We start from the raw sequence: 20,000 nt of genomic DNA on the forward strand, positions 1-20,000 counted from the left end.
AGCCAGATGTTAAACTTTCATGGCCAATTTTAAAATCAGGGGTTTCTTGAGTGGTTCTTGGATTGTTGGGTGGGGAGTATAGAGGACTGGGTGAGGCAGGACAAACAGGCACCAACCATATTTCACCACCAATACAGGGTGGCTTTATATATTACTTGAGACATACTTTTTTCTTCTATAATTCTGAACCTGTATAATTTCAAGTCTGTACATATTTCATTCCAAAAATATTTGGTTTGTCTAAATATGTACATTTCATTTTATATCAGTGAATATTCAAAAATGTATGGAAGTACTGCACCTGAATGTTGACTCTGAGAAATAAACCGGAGGGCTAAATGAATACTTTAAATTACAGCCTCATAGCAATGCATCTTGCTTTGTAACTTATATTGTAATATATTGTACATCATTTCACTAATTTTTTTTACCTTTTTATTCCATTATCAGGTCTTGGTCATTGGAGAGTTTCTCAACAAGAACGTGACACAAAGAAGGAGCCAACACCTACTGCCCCTCTACTTCAGGCAGAGCACATCAATCACACTTATATGTATTGGGGCTAATTTAGGGCTCAGTTAATCTAAAACCATCTTTTGCACGTGGGGGGGTGAAACTAGAGTGCCTGGAAAGGGCGTAGGGAGGTAGAAACTGCACAAAGAAAGTGTTTGGCCTGGAATTTACATCCAAGGCTTAAAGAGCTATGAGGGAGCAGTTACATGTTGTCTGTGGATGCTTGTGTATATGTATAGTACATTACTATGGTTCTAACAACTAATAATAAAGTATATTAGTTTAAAAGTTAATTTCAGTGGCAACTGCAGAGGAAAAAATAAACTGCTGGGGACCTTTGATCTTTAGAGAAATGTAAGTCAAAGTCAACCTGATTCAGGCAAATTGGCTGTCCACCTCTTCCCTGAGTTTTCATTTCCAATTAGGGCTACTATGAAGTTGGATAGTACCCAAGGAAGTATAGTTAAGAACTGACAATAGGTATGTCTCTTGTGACATTAATGTCAAGGTCAAGAGGAATACCTTGTTCAAAGTAGCAAAGACACCTACAGGAACAACACCAACACATGACAAAGACAATGAAGATGGAAAAGACTTAAGATATGGTCAAAGTGATTATCAGAATGACCTAAAAGTCTTATAAGTGAACTCAACTGTAGCTACATTAAGACTAAGCTATGGTAAAATAATTTTGAAACCATGATTTAAATTCTAAGACTGGGGATCCATTTCTAATAGACGGTTGATTGGATTGGAGTTAGGGTGTGCTAGTATCTAAATGCTGTGCCTTCCATCGCTAGTGTCTTTAATGGTACATCTTTTGTATACATTGGAGGTATAGCCATTAGTATGTTCTGTAAAGGGAACGCAGAAACCGTTCAAGGTCTGCGTCAAAAGGAGGATTTTCAAATTTTCTTTAAAATGAATGGAAATGTACATACATTTCAGTTATGACCCCTGCTCCTTGTTTTTAAGTAACAGTACAGAATTAATGCAGTAATTTGGAACAGTCTGGCAAAAAAGCACCGAAGTAAGCAATTATGTAGTTAATTCTAAAATTATTTCACAGGTCCGAAGCCTCATGCATAACACTGTACATAGAATTCACACTAATGGCGTACAGACAACAGTGGAAATGTGCATTACACACAAAAAAAATTCAGATGCACAAAACCGTCCGTACGCCAACTTCCATGCACTTCTACTACATAAGTCCCTGTTAGCGTGAAAAATAACACTCGTGTACACACCTGCCACCCCCACCCTGACTCCTCCCAGAATCTCACATATCTTAATATGCAAATCAATATATATAGCCCTTAAGTTTAGCGTTCTGTGAAAAGACAATGGCAAAAGCACGGAGAAGTGGTCCAGCTGCAGTCAGGACAGTTTTAAGACCTCAGACAGATCCAAGCACTTCAGACGCTATAAGGTCTATAAATTGATACCCCTTCTGGAGCCATTCCCTGTTTCGCTGGGTCAACTGATACCTATTTTACACACCCCATCATGACAATTTCAATTCAGGTTCCTGCACTTAAATGTTGGATTCAGTATTTATTAAACTTCTAAACTACCAATTGTTTCTCAGTTCTGCATCCGAAGGCAGTATGTTTTGGTGTCATATATTAGAAACAAATTGAACAAAAAATCTTAACATTTTGTATTTTATAGTATACATTTTATATCTGCATTTCCATGTCTCATTCATGAGACTGCACTTTTTAATACATTAGTTATATGCTGCAATCAACGGTAGTGGCTCTGTGGCTAAGGATCTACATTGGTAATCAGAAGTTTGACCCCATATAAAAAAAATGGGAAATGCTAAGGAATAAGAATAAATTATATGCTGGACTCAGCTACGATTAACACGACATATTCTTATAGACTCTGAATCGAATAAATCATATAATTTGTGTAAATAGTCAAAATATGCAATACTACACGATGGACGTTTAGGAGCTCTTTAGAGTACTGTCTTTGTGGTCCTCTGTGTGTTATATCATTAGTACTATATTATTGGTGTACAAAATTTTAATATTTATATTAATGCTGAATTAATTGTGGCAGAGTTTATTCTCCATAGGAATGACACACTCCGCCTCAGAAGCACGAAGAGGTGTACAGTAATCCCTCCTTGATCGCAGGGGTTGTGTTCCAGAACCCCCTGCGAAAGGTGAAAATCCGGTTAAGTAGAAACTTTATGTTTAAATTGTTATTTTTATATTGTCATGATTGGGTCACAGATTTGCACAGAAACACAGGAGGTTGTAGAGAGACAGGAACTTTATTCAAACACTGCAAACAAACATTTGTCTCTTTTTCAAAAGTTTAAACTCTGCTCCATGACAAGACAGAGATGACAGTTCCGTCTCACAATTAAAAGAATGCAAACATATCTTCCTCTTCAAAGGAGTGCGCGTCAGGAGCAGATAATGTCAGAGAGAGAGAGAAAAAAGCAAACAATCAAAAATCAATAGAGCTGTTTGGCTTTTAAGTATGCGAAGCACCGCCGGACAAAGCAGCTGCAAGGAAGGGAGCAATGTGAAGGTAGTCTTTCAGCATTTTTAGACGAGCATCCGTATCGTCTAGGGGTGCGAACAGCCCCCTGCTCACACCCCCTCCGTCAGGAGCAGAGAATGTCAGAGTGAGAGAGAGAGAGAGAAAAGCAAACAATCAAAAATCAATACGTGCTGTTTGATCTTTTAAGTATGCGAAGCACCGTGCGGGAAGCATATCGCTTGACAAAGCAGCCACATGTAAGCCCAGCAAGGGAAGGGAGCAATGTGAAGGTAACCTTTCAGCGTTTTTTGAGGAGCGGCCGTATCCTCTAGGGGTTCGAACAGCCCCCGTGCTCACAATATATTTAATACGTAATACGCGCTCTGGTTGGGTAGCTTCTCAGCATCTGCCAATAGCGTCCCTTGTATGAAATCAACTGGGCAAACCAACTGAGGAAGCATGTACCAGAAATTAAAAGACCCATTGTCCGCAGAAATCCGCAAACCAGCAAAAATCCGTGATATATATTTAAATATGCTTACATATAAAATCCGCGATAGAGTGAAGCCGACGAAAGTCGAAGCGCGATATAGCGAGGGATTACTGTAGTCGTTTGAGCCGTCCAGCTAAGACCTTCTCTGTTAGCTGAGCGGCTTTGCGTACCCATTGAGGATGGCAAGTGACCTTGCAGCAAGTACGAAGAGATGTTTATTACATTAGCACGACAGTTTATCCTGGTGAAACTTTTTATTTATGATGAATATTTTTTGCACACACATTCAGTTTGCCACCATTATTATAATAGTATATTTAGCACACAAGTGTACCGCTAACATGGGGTGGGGGGCGTGGAAAGTGGATGCAGTCAAAAGAGATGCAGCTGACAGGGGTGTCATCTTACAGGTCTCAGAATGTCTCAGGTCGCTTAATCTGTCCGAGGCCCAAAACTGTCCTGACTGCAGCTGGACTGTATTGGAAGCATGGGGAAAATAGAAGAATTTCAGCGAATACCAAGTGGAGGCAAGGAAAAACATACTATTTGTTGGTTTAAGCAGTGGTATAAACAACAAAAGGAAGTTGATCGAGTGACGGAGATACTCAAAAGTTCAATTTCAGAAAGTTGCACACTGACCGAAATAAAAAAGAAGTGGTCAGGTATCAAAGTCGCTGTAAAAAGGCGTGTCATTGCCCACTGTCTGAGTGTCATATGGAAGAGTATTAGGGTACAGAGAAGAGAAAAAAAATAGGGACACAGTTAAAAAAAAGGTCAAAATGTCCACTTCAATCTCATAGTTTATTTTGTCATTAAAGCAGAATGTTATAAACTTAATGTAAAATCGTTTCATTTTCTAGTTTCTCAAATCCCATCGTAACTAAAATAGCGTGTTAAATGCTTCTCATTCTATGTGTTCTTCTTTGTACTCTGTGTGTGAATCAATTATGTGCTTCTTAAACAGCCTTTCTCTTACACTGACAAGACACAGAATACATTACATTTCATGATATTTCAGCTCTCTGAACAATTTAAATGCTAAGATGTATACTTGATATAATTTTCAGGATGATAGGATTTAAAGCATGTATTAAACATGAGTGCATGGTGGCGCAGAGTGGTAGCGACGTGCTGGCGTCCCGTCCAAAGATTGTCCCTGCCTCCCGCAAGATGCTTGCGTGTACCGTGCACAACCCTCGATTAAATAATTTATTGCAGCAGTACTGTGTCTTTCAAACATACTAACCCCCAATTTCTGTCCTTTCCTTTTCTTTCTCCAAGTAACCAATTAGATAGATAGATAGTAGATAGATAGATAGAATAGATAGATAGATAGATAGATAGATAGATAGATAGATAGATAGATACTTTATTAATCCCAAGGGGAAATTCATAATTTTTTTTTTTTGATAAATTACCACACAGTAAGTACTTTAAATGTAAAATCATATCTAAGTTTAGATTGCCGCTTCTTCAAAACATTTATGGAACACTGAAATATCTTCATAGTACATGTTTAATTGTTCCATCCATCTATCCATCCATCCATCCAGGGACACGTGAGTCCCAGCAAGCATACAACATGAGGCAGGAACAATCCCTGAATGGGGGTGCCAGCTCATTGCTACCGCAATGAAGTTAAAAATGTATCTGTATAATGTAATATATATACTTTACTGCATTTTCATCTTAAAAATGATATCAAGAACTTCAAGAAGATAGTGCTTGGAAATCTAAATTGATTTAGAAGCCAGTTGTCATCATCTGTAAATATGCGCTCTCTTCTATTGAATTGAATTGAATTCCTTTATTGTCACTGGGTCCATCTGAAATAGTGTGGTGCTGACGTGTCACCCGTTGCATGGCTGCACCTCGAGTCCTAATCTGGGATCCTGAGATGGTTTGTCATGTGGTGGATGTGACAATGCAGTATATCAGCGCATGCTCCTAACCTCTCTCTATTGTATGGTACAATGAGATTCAATATGCAAATCCTCCATAAACTTATTTTCCTATAAAATGATAAAATAACAACAACAACAATAATAATATGATAAAAAAATGAAACAATAAGTGGCTCTGGTTGTACAATATTACAACTGTAGTGCAAGTTTAAAATGAGGGAATTGAACTTATAAGTACAAACATTTCTACCGGGAGCACTTGATGGACTGACTGAGTGCGTTTAGAGCTTGATGAAACTACTTCTGAACAGCCAGGTCCTGACAGGAAAGGCTCTGAAGCATTTGCTGTATGGAAAAAGTTCAAATAGACTGTGCGCATGCTTAGGCAGCGTGTGCTAGATGCTGTATCCTGATAATCCTCTTTCCGATCAGCTGCTGTGAAGCTGTGATTCCACACTCAGATGAAGTGGGTTAAAATACTCTGAGTAGTGCAACGAGATTAACAACGCTAAAAGCAGGCATAGTATTTGAAATAGTTTGGCAATTCCGTGCACCATTATATTGTTACAGGGTTGATTACAATCAGATGCCTTACACTGAAATTAACTGCATATCGCTTATTAGTTTATTAGATAGAGCTGTGTCTGGGATGTGAATCTAAAAAATAAAGGGAAACCACACAGGAACAATAGCATGCTTTGACGCTGGGTGTTGCCAGTTTGCAAAACCATGCCGAAAAACTTGCACATGCACAGGTTAAGGATGGTGTGAGAATGTGCGTGGCTTTACACCAAGTTTAGTTTTTATACATCATGATGTGAGCATGGAAACGGGCGTACGCAACATTTTTGGTGCATACGCACCGTTTATACATGAGGCCCCAGGTCAGGATGGGGAGTATGCACTGATACAGCACATGGCTGCACCCACCACATGATGAAACAGTTCAGGATTCTGGTTGGCAACCCCCCCCCCCCCCAAGCAGACATGCAGTTCAGTGCTAACCCCAGGAAATGGCCATCTATCTACAATAGCCAGGTGTTATGTGGGAGTCCCCCTTGGCCTGGTCCAGCCGATCGGGTCCTCAACAATATATTGGAAATGACCCAATGTAATATATCCATACAACAAACTGATTCATAGTTACACAGTATTTCTTACACTCTTGACAGTTCACAAACTCCTAACCAGTTTGGGTCAGTTGCAGTGTGCTATGAGCTCAGGATGATTCCGTGTTGATCTGGTCTTAGTACGTATTTATGGTAAGAAGACTAATTTTCGAAATTTTTAACTTCATAAAAATACTTTTTCATATCCATAATATACTTTCTTGTAGCTGAATATATTTTGTAGCATCACCCACCGTACTAAGTCTGTTAATCCTGCTCACCAGGTGGTCCTAGTTAGTATGCAACTTTGTTCCCCTCTCTGACTCTAAGAAGCCCACTTCACCTGCACTTGCTCTTGGACGGTCTCTTCAGAGGCATACTGCCACGGTGCTAAACCCAGCAGTTGGTCTTGTTACCGTAACGCTGTACTAATAACACATCAACAAGGATCAGCACTGGATCATCCCCAGCTTAGACAACACTGAAACCAACCCAAGGTGCTCACCAATACCCAGGGCCATCTTAACGTATGGACACAATAGGCAGTGGCCGGGGGGCCATGCAGCATAGGGGCCAACGATGTTTCTGATGCCTATGTATGTTTCTATTTTGCTACCAAAACAGGGGCCCCAGCGCACTACTTTGCCTGGCAACCGATGATGCTGTTAAGACAGCCATGCAGTACCACATGGTAACACTTACATTTCAGTTAATGTGCGAAGGTAGCTTCTCATAGCTCCAAAAATTATATTTTGATTTCAAAGTTATTGGACTATTTCTCTCTGTGTCCTGGCGTTTTTCTTCTGTGTACTTCTGCCTTCTCACATATCTCAGAAGTGTACATGAAAAGTGTATTGGACACTAAATTTACCCCATATAGCTGGAGTGTGTATGCATGAATGTGCTGTGGCCTGCAATGTCATCCAAACCTGGATAGATGTCAGCAATTAAGCCTATAGCAGAAATTGCAAACTCAGGAAATGAAAAGATTATTGAAAGAACAACTAGAAACAAAAATAATAAAAGCTAAAAATGTATGTATACATTAAATATGGATGATAAAAATGTCCATAAATGGCAAATATCACCGGACACATTGGCACTTCTCACTTGAACTTATGGTACTGTATTGCAATGTTGAGGCCAAGCACAGTAATGGATGGATTCTCTGTTCTTTACATGGCTTTTTGAGGTGGCTTGCTATCCTTAAAAGGACTGCTTGCCTTTTGCTGCACTAGTTGGAAAATGCACGTGCGACTGTGCAGAGTTGCCATTTTTTATAGGCGCTCCTCTGTTGGGCTCTTGAGCAAGGTCCTTCACTTGTAATTGCTTCATCCTAGGTATGGCGGTAACCTGCATCCAGCCATGCAAGCAGGTCCTCCAACTTACAAGGAAAATTTGGGGGTTGGTTGCAGGATTGGCACTCCAGCCACTGTTTGCAGGTCCCAATCTAGATGGTTTGTCGTGTAGTAGGTGCAGTAACGCACACACTTCCAACCTCTATCTCTCTGCTATAGCTGATGTTATGCCAGATCATTCTTTTGGTGATTCATCTCTGACTGATGTAACCTGTCCAGCACTGTTGTATAGCCCTCCCTTCAAAGTTGGTGCACCCAGCGACCACTTCCAACTTCTTGCAATGGCGCACAAATTTGTCAAAACAGCGGGATGGTCTTCTCTCCCACTTCAATCATGCAGCCGGTGTTAAGGGCACATCAGCAGGGATCGGGAGGGCTGGGTTGTCAGATGGCACGGTAGAGATATTGCGTGCTGTGCCGTCATGCGGTGCAACAGAGATGTTAAACGCTGGTCTGCTGTAGGCAATTAGGCAAACCTCCTTGTGTGGAGATGCAGACATTCTGATCTCTTTGCTGTTTTCCTTTACTGAACCGGAGCTGCAAACCGCGTTCCACGTCTGGATCTCAGCTTTGAGACTCTCCCTCCAATACCCTTCACAATACCTGCCTCGTCCTTTGCCTGCGCATTTTTACCACTGGCCCTGCTTCTCACAGCTCACTTGGGGTCAGTGGCACCTCGATCTGCCACACTTTTCCCCAGCTCTATGTCCCGCTTCTGACACCAATGTAGCGTCGGGGCCTAGCACCCTAACTACAAAGAGGACTATTTCATTTATGTTAGGTAGAATGCCCAGAGGGGACTGGGGCGGTCTCGTGGCCTGGAACCCCTACAGATTTTATTTTTTTCTCCAGCTTTCTGGAGTTTTTTTTTTTTGTTTTTTCTGTCCACCCTGGCCATCGGACCTTACTCCTTTTCTATGTTAACTAATGTTGCCTTATTTTAATTTATTTTGTCTTTTATTTTTCTTTTCTTCATTATGTAAAGCACTTTGAGCTACTTTTTGTATAAAAATGTGCTATATAAATAAACGTTGTTGTAGCACCACAACGGATGGATTCTCCACTCTTTATTTACACAGCTCTTTGAAGTGGATTTCAATCCTTAAAAGAACTGCTTGCCTTTTGACACACTAGTTGGAAAATGCACATGCGACTGTACGGAGTTGCCGTTTTTATAGGTGATGTAACACCAGCTCGTTCTTTTGGTGATGTGTCCCTGGCTGATGTGACTTGTCCATCGCTAGTGCAATATTTTAATTTAACTTGCTTCTCTTTTTCTACCTAGCATATTAGCAATTGTAGCATACAGCTCATATATTAGCTAATTATTGATGCTGAAATAAATAGATACATTTTTGTTATGATTAGGAAAATTATAAACAAAGACATCAACGCGTCTATTAACTCCAATAGTAAGCAATTTAGTTTGTCCGGGATTTCTGCGCGCTCCGGAACTAGTAATATGAATGGTTTTGCCTTCCGGTGGAGAAAGCGTATTTCCTTTCCTTACAGAATTCTGGGAAACGTAGTTGAACAATCGAGTCGCTTTAAAAAGTCAATGGACCTCTAGAACTACAATTCCCATGCGCCATTGCGCATCGCCGTTTGTTGCTCCTCAATGACTTTTTTGTGTTTTGCTTCCTGGGGCCTCGCTCGAATGCTATTGACATCTTGCGAAACTGTAGATTGCATTTGGAAACTCCCATCCGAGTTTACAGATAGTGCTGCTGTAGTGTGCTTAGCTTCTTCATGTCCACCTCCTGGCTTTGGCCTTTGCAGCTACTGCAGGACGAAGTTCTGAGTTTTACGGTCTCTGGTTGGCTCTCCCATTTATTGCACTCCTGGTGGCTGTTGGTGCCTTTAGCGATGCTGCTCGTCGTGGCCGCCTTCATTGTGGCTTTCGTGCTGCTCTTATACATGGTATCTCCACTCATTAGCCCCAAGCCGCTTAAGTTAAACGGAGCCCATGTGGTGGTAAGTACGAAGTAGGGACCGGCAGTTGGGGTAGTTTGCAATGACTTTTACCTGCTGTTTGTGTTAGTACTATGCAGTATTTTTCATTAGCATGTTTTCTTTAATTGCTTTCGGATGAGACTGACAACACAGAGCATTAAAACTCTCGACTGTGAACGTCATATGTATCTCGTACCGCTCATTAGGTCACTTCACCTCACTCTGACGTTTATTTTTCACCACATTCAAATCACACCTAAAAACGCACTTCTTCACATTGGCTTTTAATTCTTAACCTGTCTTATTTCCACTTGCTTTTTGCTATTTCTCTGTTTTATTGGGTCCCCTGACCTGTTTTTTTAGTGTCTCTGTTTTAGTTCTCTCTTAATGTTTGTTTTTAATATTTTGCTTTTAGTCTTGCTTGTTTTAACTGTACAGCGCTTCGGTCAGTTGTAATGCTGTGTTTTTAAGCGCTTAACAAATAAAAATGGTATGGTAAAGTCCTTTTTTTTACTCGTAACATCTGGGCAAATAAAAAAGAGATACATCTGAACAATACGTGTCCACCGTAAAGGGTCCGAGGGTTTGGGGATCTTGGCTCTCATTCTGTGAAATTGTAACGTTTGTATGTTTTATACAACGCACAGGTTACTGTGCTTTCTTAGAGTATTGCGATTGTGGTTGACTGAGGCGAATAGAAGTGAAGCCAACAGTGTAAAACTCCTGGATGAAAAGTAAGTAACTAATCCAGCTGAACTAGAAACAAATGACTTTGACCAAAGTATATGCTAATTCTTCTCGCATTTCTTCCTGAGCAAATCGAATGTGTTTGCGTGTGTTTTTTTTTTTTTTTTGTCGCGATCACCTTTTAAAGGTTGGGCTAGTCAGGGGACCAAAGTGTGAAAATGCTATGTTATATATTATGATTTTAAAGATAGGTATTGTCATTTCGTCCTGGGGCATTCGTTTCTTCTCAGTTGCCACCAACATTTTTATATTTTTTAATTTTAATACTTTTATGTACTGTAAGTTTAGTGAACTCTGTAGCACTTTCTGCCAGACGTCCATGTAGAGCGCCCTATAAAGATAAACATGTTGATGTGGGGCATAAACTGCTCCAAAGTAAGTAATAATCTTTTTCAAAACATTCAAACAATTACATTTGGGGCACTTACTGCAGTCAACAGCATAGCACATAAACAGGGTAATGACAACGGGGAAAAGAGAAAATATAATTTCCTGCATTACTTTTTTAGAATGGAGTAGAGCAGTGTATTAATGCTGAGGGTTTTGGAGATCCCCAGGTAGTGAAGCTTTTGTAATAATGATGTTTTTTTTATCACTAAGATCAGATGGGACTAATCATTCTGAAATAGAAAACAGCACGTGTAGTCCATTTTTGAAACCTTCTTAATCCTGAGTAGGATCACAAGGAAGACAGAGAGTGAAACATGAATAACTTTTCTTTATAGCTTAGTTCAGTGTTTTTCAACCTTTTTGCTGGAGTGGAACCCTGCGCGAATGGTTACCTTGCTCATGGAACCCTGTGAAATTATCCATCAGTATGTCCTATATCATGTAATAAACCAGATGAGCGGAAACGTAGCTTTTATGTTTAATCATACTATTTTCAAAATTTGTGTTCGGCCTATTCACAGTTCACCAAGCATTACTAACAACAATTTTTTTAAAAAGTTACATAAAAGTTAAAATCCGCAATTATCTATAGCAGAAATTTAAGATGATGCTTTTATTATAGTTACCATTACATCGCAGTAGTCAAAAGTTCAATGAGAAATTTGTGCTTGATGATTTTTGCTGATAAGTTGAATTCTGGGTCATGTTTTAGACAGACACACACGAAGTTCTTCTTCGACTGACAATAGTCGTTCTCGCTTCTTGTGTTTAATTGTGGTTAAGGCTGAAAATCCAAACTTGCACAAGTAAGTAGTTGAAAACTGTACCAACAGTCGCAGAGCTTTCTGAGCAATTGATGGGTACTCCTTTTCAACCAGCATCCAGAATGCATCCAGGTTTAACTCTGAGTGCTTTAGGCTCAGTGTTCTGTCACTTGCAACACTAGCAAGCTGTTCCTCTTCTGACAAGGTGAACTGTCCTTTGGACGGGTCAAATTCTACGAATGGGCTTCGAACCCAGTCGTACTGGTTAATGGATATTATTTGCTGAGACCTGCCAACAGTGTGTAAGCCTTAGTTCATAGTGCCTTATAAAGCCTCCAGTGTGATCATAGGATGGCAAGTACTGTGACCTGGCAAGCTAAGGAAACTCAAGCCACAAAACCACAGCTTCAGATACTATCATTGACTCAGTGTTTGACTTTAATTCATTAGATGCTTTTAACTTTTTTTTAAAGCATATAAAATTGGCACTGTTATGATATTTAAAGATAACTTGCCTGGAAGGAATGAAATCAACTTTGTTAGTTCAAAAAAAGCCTGGTAAACTGGAGAGTTTCTTAATTTTTATTGCATATTACTATAAAATCGATTGGTGAGTAATCACCATATTATTCATTGAGTGCTCATTTTTAATCTGTTGTTCCCATTAAACTTCCCTGCTACAGCCTTTTATCCAGCAAGTCTCACCAGTTGCAATCTTATGCTGCTCTGGAGACACACTGTGCCAATTTTACTTTATTTCACTCCAGATTAAACTTAATGTAGTCTAAAGATTTCTCTCATAATTGATTGCTTCTTTTAAAAGAGCAAATATTGTTCATCTTGATTTAATGAGTTTGTAATGTTCTCAGTGCAAGATTGAAATTGTGACAAAATGTCCTACCAGCCAGTGTCACTTGTAAGCACAAACTAAGCAATAGATAGATTAAACCAATGCAAACAGTTTTATTTTTATAAGACATTTATCCCACATGTAATTTAATACTTTCACACACTATATTGTGTCAGTGTTTGGAGATTGATTGATTGATTGATTTTTTAATTATTCTGTTTTATATCTTTATAGTCCAGTGGTACTGTTACAAGCAAGTACATTTTGGTGAAGATAGCATCTTAGGAAAAGTACTTCTTAAGCACAGCAATGAGGCCACAGTCTTGTATAGCACTCTCCATCACTGAATATATTTACATTTGAGACCTTCAAAGTGAGCATTATTGCAAAGTAATTTTCTTTTATCAACTGTTTGCAAAAGGCAGTAAATGAGAATGCATAGCATAGTGCATAAAATACTCGGGAGGAGACATATAGAAAAGAATGCTGACATAAAGGGGATATCAAAAAAGTAGATATGATGCAGAAGTTTGATAATAAATTAAAATAGACATTTTTTTAACATGCATATAGAAATAACAAACCTTCTGCTTATTTGAATGTTAAGCCTAAAAGATACTTCATCGAAGTCCTTTCTGTAAAGCTAAAATGAATGACAAACGGGTTTAATAACTGATGCATCATTGCACACAGAATTTGTCTTTGAGGTTAAACCTGTGATTAATTGGCTTTGAATTCAGTTTTTAAGCACTCTGTCCAGTTTCTGTATTAAGCAGGAGAAATACAGTATCACATGAACTTTGCACATAAATTAGAAATCTCTTACAAAGTGCACTCTGTGTAGGTCATGAGGTTTCACAATGTGTGTACTTTAGAGCCTAGCATGAGAAAGCAAATTTAACAAATTATCCGAAGACCTTTTAGTAAATTAACTTTTTGTTATTCTTAGAAGACTTGTATTTTGATTAGTTTATATTTTTCACTGTTCAGTAAACAGCACAGTATTTTTTGAGTGTCTCTTGAATTTTTCTTGGTAACAATCATTCATGTAGTTTATTTTTCTACTAGGGGGCTCCGCCCCCTGCTCGCTTCGCTCGCCAACCCCTGGTGTTGGGAAATGACAAAGAGTGAGATGTATGAATGAGATATAGAATAGTGTGAAGGTGTGGATGATGCATATAGAAAGCAAACAATAAAGTGTTTGGCACAGTGTAATGGTTTATTGGAAAATTTCTTTGTACACAACATTAGTAGTAAAGATGGTGTCTTGTCCTTGAATGAGTTTTCCTTGGCATGGAGAACTTATAACTTTAACTTTAACGTCAGATGAACGTCGAACTCGTGAGAAGGCAACATTGTTGTCCGTGTCCAAAAACGGGGTCAGAGAGGTAGATGCCAACCTTGTCTATGGTTTGTCCTTGTGATTTGTTGATGGTCATGGCAAATGCAGGTTAAATGGGGAACTGTCGGCGTTTCAGTGTAAAAGCTAATTCCAGGTCAGAACTTGTAAGGTCAATTTTAGGAATCAGAACAGTATTGTTAGCGTGTGATCCTGTAAGAACTGTCGCTTGAATAATATTGTGTGGCATGGTGTTGACGACTAAACGTGTACCATTGCATAAATCCTGTTTAGTGGTAAGGTTTCTTAATAGCATGATTATTGTTCCGTTTTTAAGGCTAAGATTGTGTTGTGGTAATCCGGCTGGGTTAATAGTGTTTAAATATTGTAAGGGGAAATTAAGATGGTCATTGTCGTCAGCAGAGTCAACTTTGTCAGAGCTTAGAAAGAGCTGTGCCTCTCCTGGAAGTAATGAAATGACGTGGTTATTAATGTGATCAACATCAATATTTTTTGGACATAATATAGTTCGTTGTGTTAAAAGGGGTATTTGGTGTAATGAGATTGCTGTTCCAAATATCTCCGAAACTCTTTTGAAAGCAATACCAATTGTCTGCGTGTTTTAAGGTGGAGTGAAGAATAGCCGAGCGCATGGCATGTGGAACAATAGCTAAGTACTGTGTATATTCTCCTCCTAATAAAAGTACCTTTTCTCCAAAGGGAATATTATTATTCATCAACGTTTGTAGAAGTTTATCAATGGTGTTGAGTAAGTGACTGGATGCCATTAGATGCAAAAGCAAATGAACTATTGTAGGATCTAATGCAGTTCATAAAGTTTTTACTTTCAGGTACTTCGTTAGTTAGAAGCTTCTGTAGATATTCAGGATATGAATGTAAAGGAGGTAGTCTAATTTGACCCTTTTGACAACAAGGTGTAAATTCATTACTTGTATTGCCAGTTTTTTCAGGGAAGTTAAGTGAATGACAATGATTGCAAATGACATTTATTAATCCTAATGAATTTTCATGAATAGTGGAGTCATTATTGAACGCGTTGTCAGCTAACTGGCGCAATCGTTTAGCAGGTGTCTGTCGTTGATGTCCTTGACGTGTATGTTTTGTCTGTGCCGTTTGAGAGGCGCGTCGTTGTATGTGCAGGATTTGGGACGTGCTATTCTGGAGCTGTAATCGATTTGCCTGTGCTGTGTGAGAAGCCCGTTGCAGTTTACGGCGTTCATTGTTTGTATTGAGCCTTGCCCGTTTTTGTATGTCGGTTAGTGGAGCTTTCTCTTTTTGGAGTCTTGCCTGCTTGTTTTCCGGCATTTCAGATGCGCGTTGTAGACGTCTGCGTTTATTTATTTTGTCCCTTCGCTGCCGTTTTTGTATCTCTGAGACTTGAGGTGTTTCGTTTTGAACCCTTGCCTGTTTCAATGCAGCACTTTGAGACGCGCGCTGCATGCGTTTTCGTTCATTGTGTCTGTCCATCTGCGCTCGTGTCTGTAACTGTGTTAGTTGAGCTTTGCGTTTTTGGAGCCGAGACATTTTTTCTTCCGGGGTTTCAGAAGCGCGTTGTATGCGCCGACATGTATTGTTTTTTTTTATGCGGGTTCGTGTGTTTGGTCCCGTCACTCGAGCCGCATCGTTTTGTACCCGTGATCGTGAATTTATGACTTGTTTGTTCTTCAGCGTTAGAAATATGGATAAGTAATAAGGAGGATCGCACTCACTGTTAATATGGAGCCTTTTCTGTGGTTGAACGGTTAATAGTGCATCAGTGTAATGAGATCCACGTATGCTGCATAATTTGAATGTGTTCAGATGACGTATGTTTAATTTGGACGGTTTGTTCAGAAATGGGGCTTTGTGTCTCACAGTATGGGCCATTGCCTTTTGGTGGCCTGATATTTACTCCGGTAGATGCAAGAGCAAATGAACTATTGTAGGATCTAATGCAGTTCATAAAGTTTTTATTTTCAGGTACATCGTTAGTTAGAAGCTTCTGTAGATATTCAGGATATGAATGTAAAGGAGGCAGTCTAATTTGACCCTTTTGACAACAACGTGTAAATTCATTACTTGTATTGCCAGTTGTTTCTTCAGGGAAGTTAAGTGAATGACAATGATTGCAAATGACATTCATTAATCCCAATGAATTTTCCTGAATAGTGGACTCATTATTGAACACGTTGTCAGCTAAGTGGCGCAAGCGTTTAGCAGGTGTCTGGCATTGATGTCCGTGACGTGTAGGGCTGGGCGATTTGGCCTAAAATCAAAATCTCGATTAATTGAACATTTTAACTCGATTACGATTAATGAACGATTATTTTATTTATTTATTTATTTATTTATTTGCCCTCATAGTTCACTGACAAGTTTTGTACAGTAAATATGCTCACATATTACAAGTGAGAGATTTTTGAATGAAGGGTGCATTACTTGATTTTAAAATAATTGAAGGAAACACACTATCTACTCTCTGTGATTATTTATTGAACATCAATGTTGAACAACTGAAATTAAAGCACACATTGCCTAAAACGAACAGTCACTTTGTTCTTATGAAAAAAGTAAAAATAAATAACTTGCACTTTTGGAAACAAAATTAATTATTTTCAATGTTTTTCTTATTAAAAGTAGAAAATAAGCAGTATCTCTTCTAAATAAAATAACTCTTATATATCCTGTAAATAATATTTTAAACAGTGCATTTCTTGCATCTTCTGTAAACAAATATTTTAATGTGCAATGTATCAATGTAAACAACAGATTGTTGTAATGAAAATAGAATTCTCTAAACACTGTTGCATGAGGTGATCTTGGAGATCTTGTCATGTCACTATATGAACATGAATTTACTCTAATTTCTTACTAAGAAACACGAGCAAGTTAACCTTTTCAGGTTTCAGGCAGGACCTGAGGCATGTAACAATGTTTCCGCCCGAACTGAAAACCCGCTCTGATGGAGAGCTAGTAGCTGGTATGCAGAGATACTTTTTTGCCACCTTACTTAGAGTGGGAAAGTGTACATGATGCTTCCTCCACCAGTCCAGTGGATTTGCCTCACTATCCAGCATGGGGGACACCAAATAGCTGCTCATCTCTGCTTCTAGCGATTGCTGAAGTGACAGAATGGGTGTAGCTGAACTTGCTGAAGGTGTTGCCTCACTCCCTTTAAAAAAAGCTTCCTAATGACCTCTTTTGCTTTTATGCTATTATATTTAATTAAGCTGACGTGTACTTACCAATTGCAAGGTGTAGGCGGTGTCCAAAACACTGCTGCCGTAACCATCCATTAAGCGCAGCAGCTTTGACAACATTAGCACCGTTGTCTGTCGTAATGGCTGAAAGTTTTTCTTCCGCGAGGTCCCATTCAAAAAGCATATCTTTCAGACCTTGCGCAATCATATCTGCCGTGTGATCGGCTGGAAAATATGCCGTCTCAAGGCATCTCAGTTCAGCAGCTACATTTTTACAACATGTCTTGTACATGTCTGGCAGCACAGTTTTAGAAAAATGTGATCGCGATGGCACAGTGTATCTTCTGTCTCGAGTTTTAACGAGGTGTTTAAACCCGCTTTGCTCCACTGTAGCCAAGGGAGTCATATCCTTTGCGATGTAATAACAAATAGCGTCAGTTATTTCTTTCCATCTTCTTGAACTCTTCTCATACTGTGTGGAATTTGTGAACGCTTGTGTTATCGACATCTGCTTTGCGGAGGCACTTGTTGCTGGGCGCTTGTCAGTCCCTTTTTGTTTTTTTTTTTTGAGCCATGCACTGTTCATATTCAGTAACGTGATTGTGCTTCAAGTGTTGAAACAAATTGGTGGTGTTACCTTTGGGCGTCGAAACTGTTTTTCTACAGTGTCTACATCTGACTTCATTTTGTTCGATGTCATCCTTACTGAAGCCAAAATGTGTCCAAATGACGGAGACTGCGTTTTTCTTTGGTACAAGCTGCTCTTGTTGCTCAGTTGTGTCAGTGTTTAAGCTCTCCATGCTCGACATGTCGGCGGAATAACGTAACGGAGCGGGGTCACGTGACTCCACACGCGGTAGTGTTTTTAAAGGTAAAGTAATCGAAATAATCGACCTGGAAAAATTTGATCGATTATAGGTTCTGAATGTCGATTTCGATTACTTTTCAATTAATCGCCCAGCCCTAGTGACGTGTATCTTTTGCTTGTGCCGTTTTAGGCGCCGACGTGTGTTTTGTTTTTTCATGCGGGTTCGTGTGTTTGGTCCCGTTATCCGAGCCGTATCGTTTTGTACCCGTGATCGTGGATTCATGACTTGTTTGTTCTTCAGCGTGAGAAATATGGATAAGTAATAAGGAGGATCGCACTCACTGTTAATATGGAGCCTTTTCTGCGGTTGAACGGTTAATAGTGCCTCATTGTAATGAGATCCACCTATGCTGCATAGTGTGAACGTGTTGAGATGACATATGTTTAATACGGACAGTTCCTTCAGAAATGGGGCTTTGTGTGTCATTTCTTATTTATGTTAGTGTGGTCGTGGGTCTGAATCGTCGTTTTTGTGAACGTTTCGTGTGCTATGTCCGTAGTCTGTCCCGTTTCATGTCCAATGGACTTTGTGTGGCGCTCGCAGCTTCTTTTTTTTGTGTGCTAGGGGCTTGTTGAATCCTCCTCTTTGTGTGTGTCCCGTTTCGTGTGCAACGGGCTTCGTGCGGCGCTGTGTGCGTCGCCGGCGTCTGACTCCATTTTTCTGTGGTCGCGGCGCCTCATTTCTTATTTTACGTTGCAGTCCATCCGGTTCCCGTTGCTTGGGGGGGGGGGGGGGGGTTTTGTGGGGCGCCTGCGCAGTACGTGTTTTGCGTCCACGGCCCATGGCCGGATGTCCCTGCATCCATCCGGTTTACCATTCTCGGTTAGTAATGTGGATTTGACTACCTTTGGATATTTTTAAGTAAGTTTATGTATATATTTATATACAGTCATGTGAAAAAGTAAGTACACCCTAAGGAAATTGTTGATTTTTTTCAACATATTTGAACAGGCAAATATTAGATTTTGCAGACAGTGCCTTCTGATAAAGATAATATACTGGAACAAATGACACATAACATTGACATAGTGTATTCTTTCTCATAATCTAAATTAAAAAAGATGAAGATTTGTGACGGGAAAAATTCTTTACCACTTTATGTCCATAAAATTAGAATCAGGTGTTCCAGATTAGGTTCAAATGATCAGAACCTCCTTAAGTAGTATGCTGTCCTATTTAAACCACAGATATCTAGGGTCTGGTGCAGGGTTCCATGGTTGTACCCTTACTTGAACAATGGTAGTTTTAAAGCACTTTGTGCTCAGTCATTTCTGAGTGTGATTGCAAATCCAAGGGGAACTGTCTGCTATTTGAATTTAATATATGTATTAAATCTAGTTTGAATCAATAAAGGACTCATATATATATATATATATATATATATATATATATATATATATATATATATATATATATATATATATATATATACACAGTATATATATATATACTAGGGGGCTCCGCCCCCTGCTCGCTTCACTCGCCAACCCCTGGCGTTGGGGCATGACAAAGAGTGAGATGTATGAATTAGATATAGAATAGTGTGCAGGTTTGGATGATGCCTATATAAATACAAAATAGAGTGTTTGGCATAGAGTAATGTTTTATTGGAATATTTCTTTGTATACAACATTAGTAGTAAAGATGGTGTCTTGTCTTTGAATGAGTCTTCCTTGGCATGAATCATTTTTAACTTTAACTTTAATGTGAGATGAACGTCGAACACATGAGAAGGCAACATAAAGTTGTCCATGTCCAAAAACGGGTTCAGAGAGGTAGATGCCAACCTTGTCCATGGTTTGTCCTTGTGATTTGTTGATGGTCATGGCAAATGCAGGTTTAATGGTGAACTGTCGGTGTTTCAATGTAAAAGGTAATTCTAGGTCAGAACTCGTAAGGTCAATTCCAAGAATGAGAACAGTATTGTTAACATGTGAATCTAAAAGAACTGCTGCTTGAATAACATCGTGTGTTATGGTGTTGACGACTAACCGTGTGCCATTGCA

General features: G+C 39.4%; 1 protein-coding gene across 2 annotated transcripts in view; it reads left to right on the forward strand.

Moving 5' to 3' along the window:
* kdsr (3-ketodihydrosphingosine reductase) overlaps positions 1-20,000 on the forward strand; it is a 106,397-nt gene that overhangs the window by 17,588 nt on the left and 68,809 nt on the right. Inside the window, exon 1 of one of the 2 annotated variants that reach the window (XM_051928827.1) lies at positions 9,506-9,856. The exons of the other annotated variant lie outside the window; for it this stretch is intronic. Coding sequence (XP_051784787.1) covers positions 9,632-9,856 — 225 coding nt within the window. The 5' untranslated portion in view covers positions 9,506-9,631. Of the gene's footprint in view, positions 1-9,505; positions 9,857-20,000 lie in introns of those variants that run through there. 2 annotated transcript variants of the gene reach the window in all.

The sequence above is a fragment of the Erpetoichthys calabaricus genome, chromosome 6, assembly GCF_900747795.2.
Source record: "Erpetoichthys calabaricus chromosome 6, fErpCal1.3, whole genome shotgun sequence".
Classification (NCBI taxonomy): domain Eukaryota; kingdom Metazoa; phylum Chordata; class Cladistia; order Polypteriformes; family Polypteridae; genus Erpetoichthys; species Erpetoichthys calabaricus.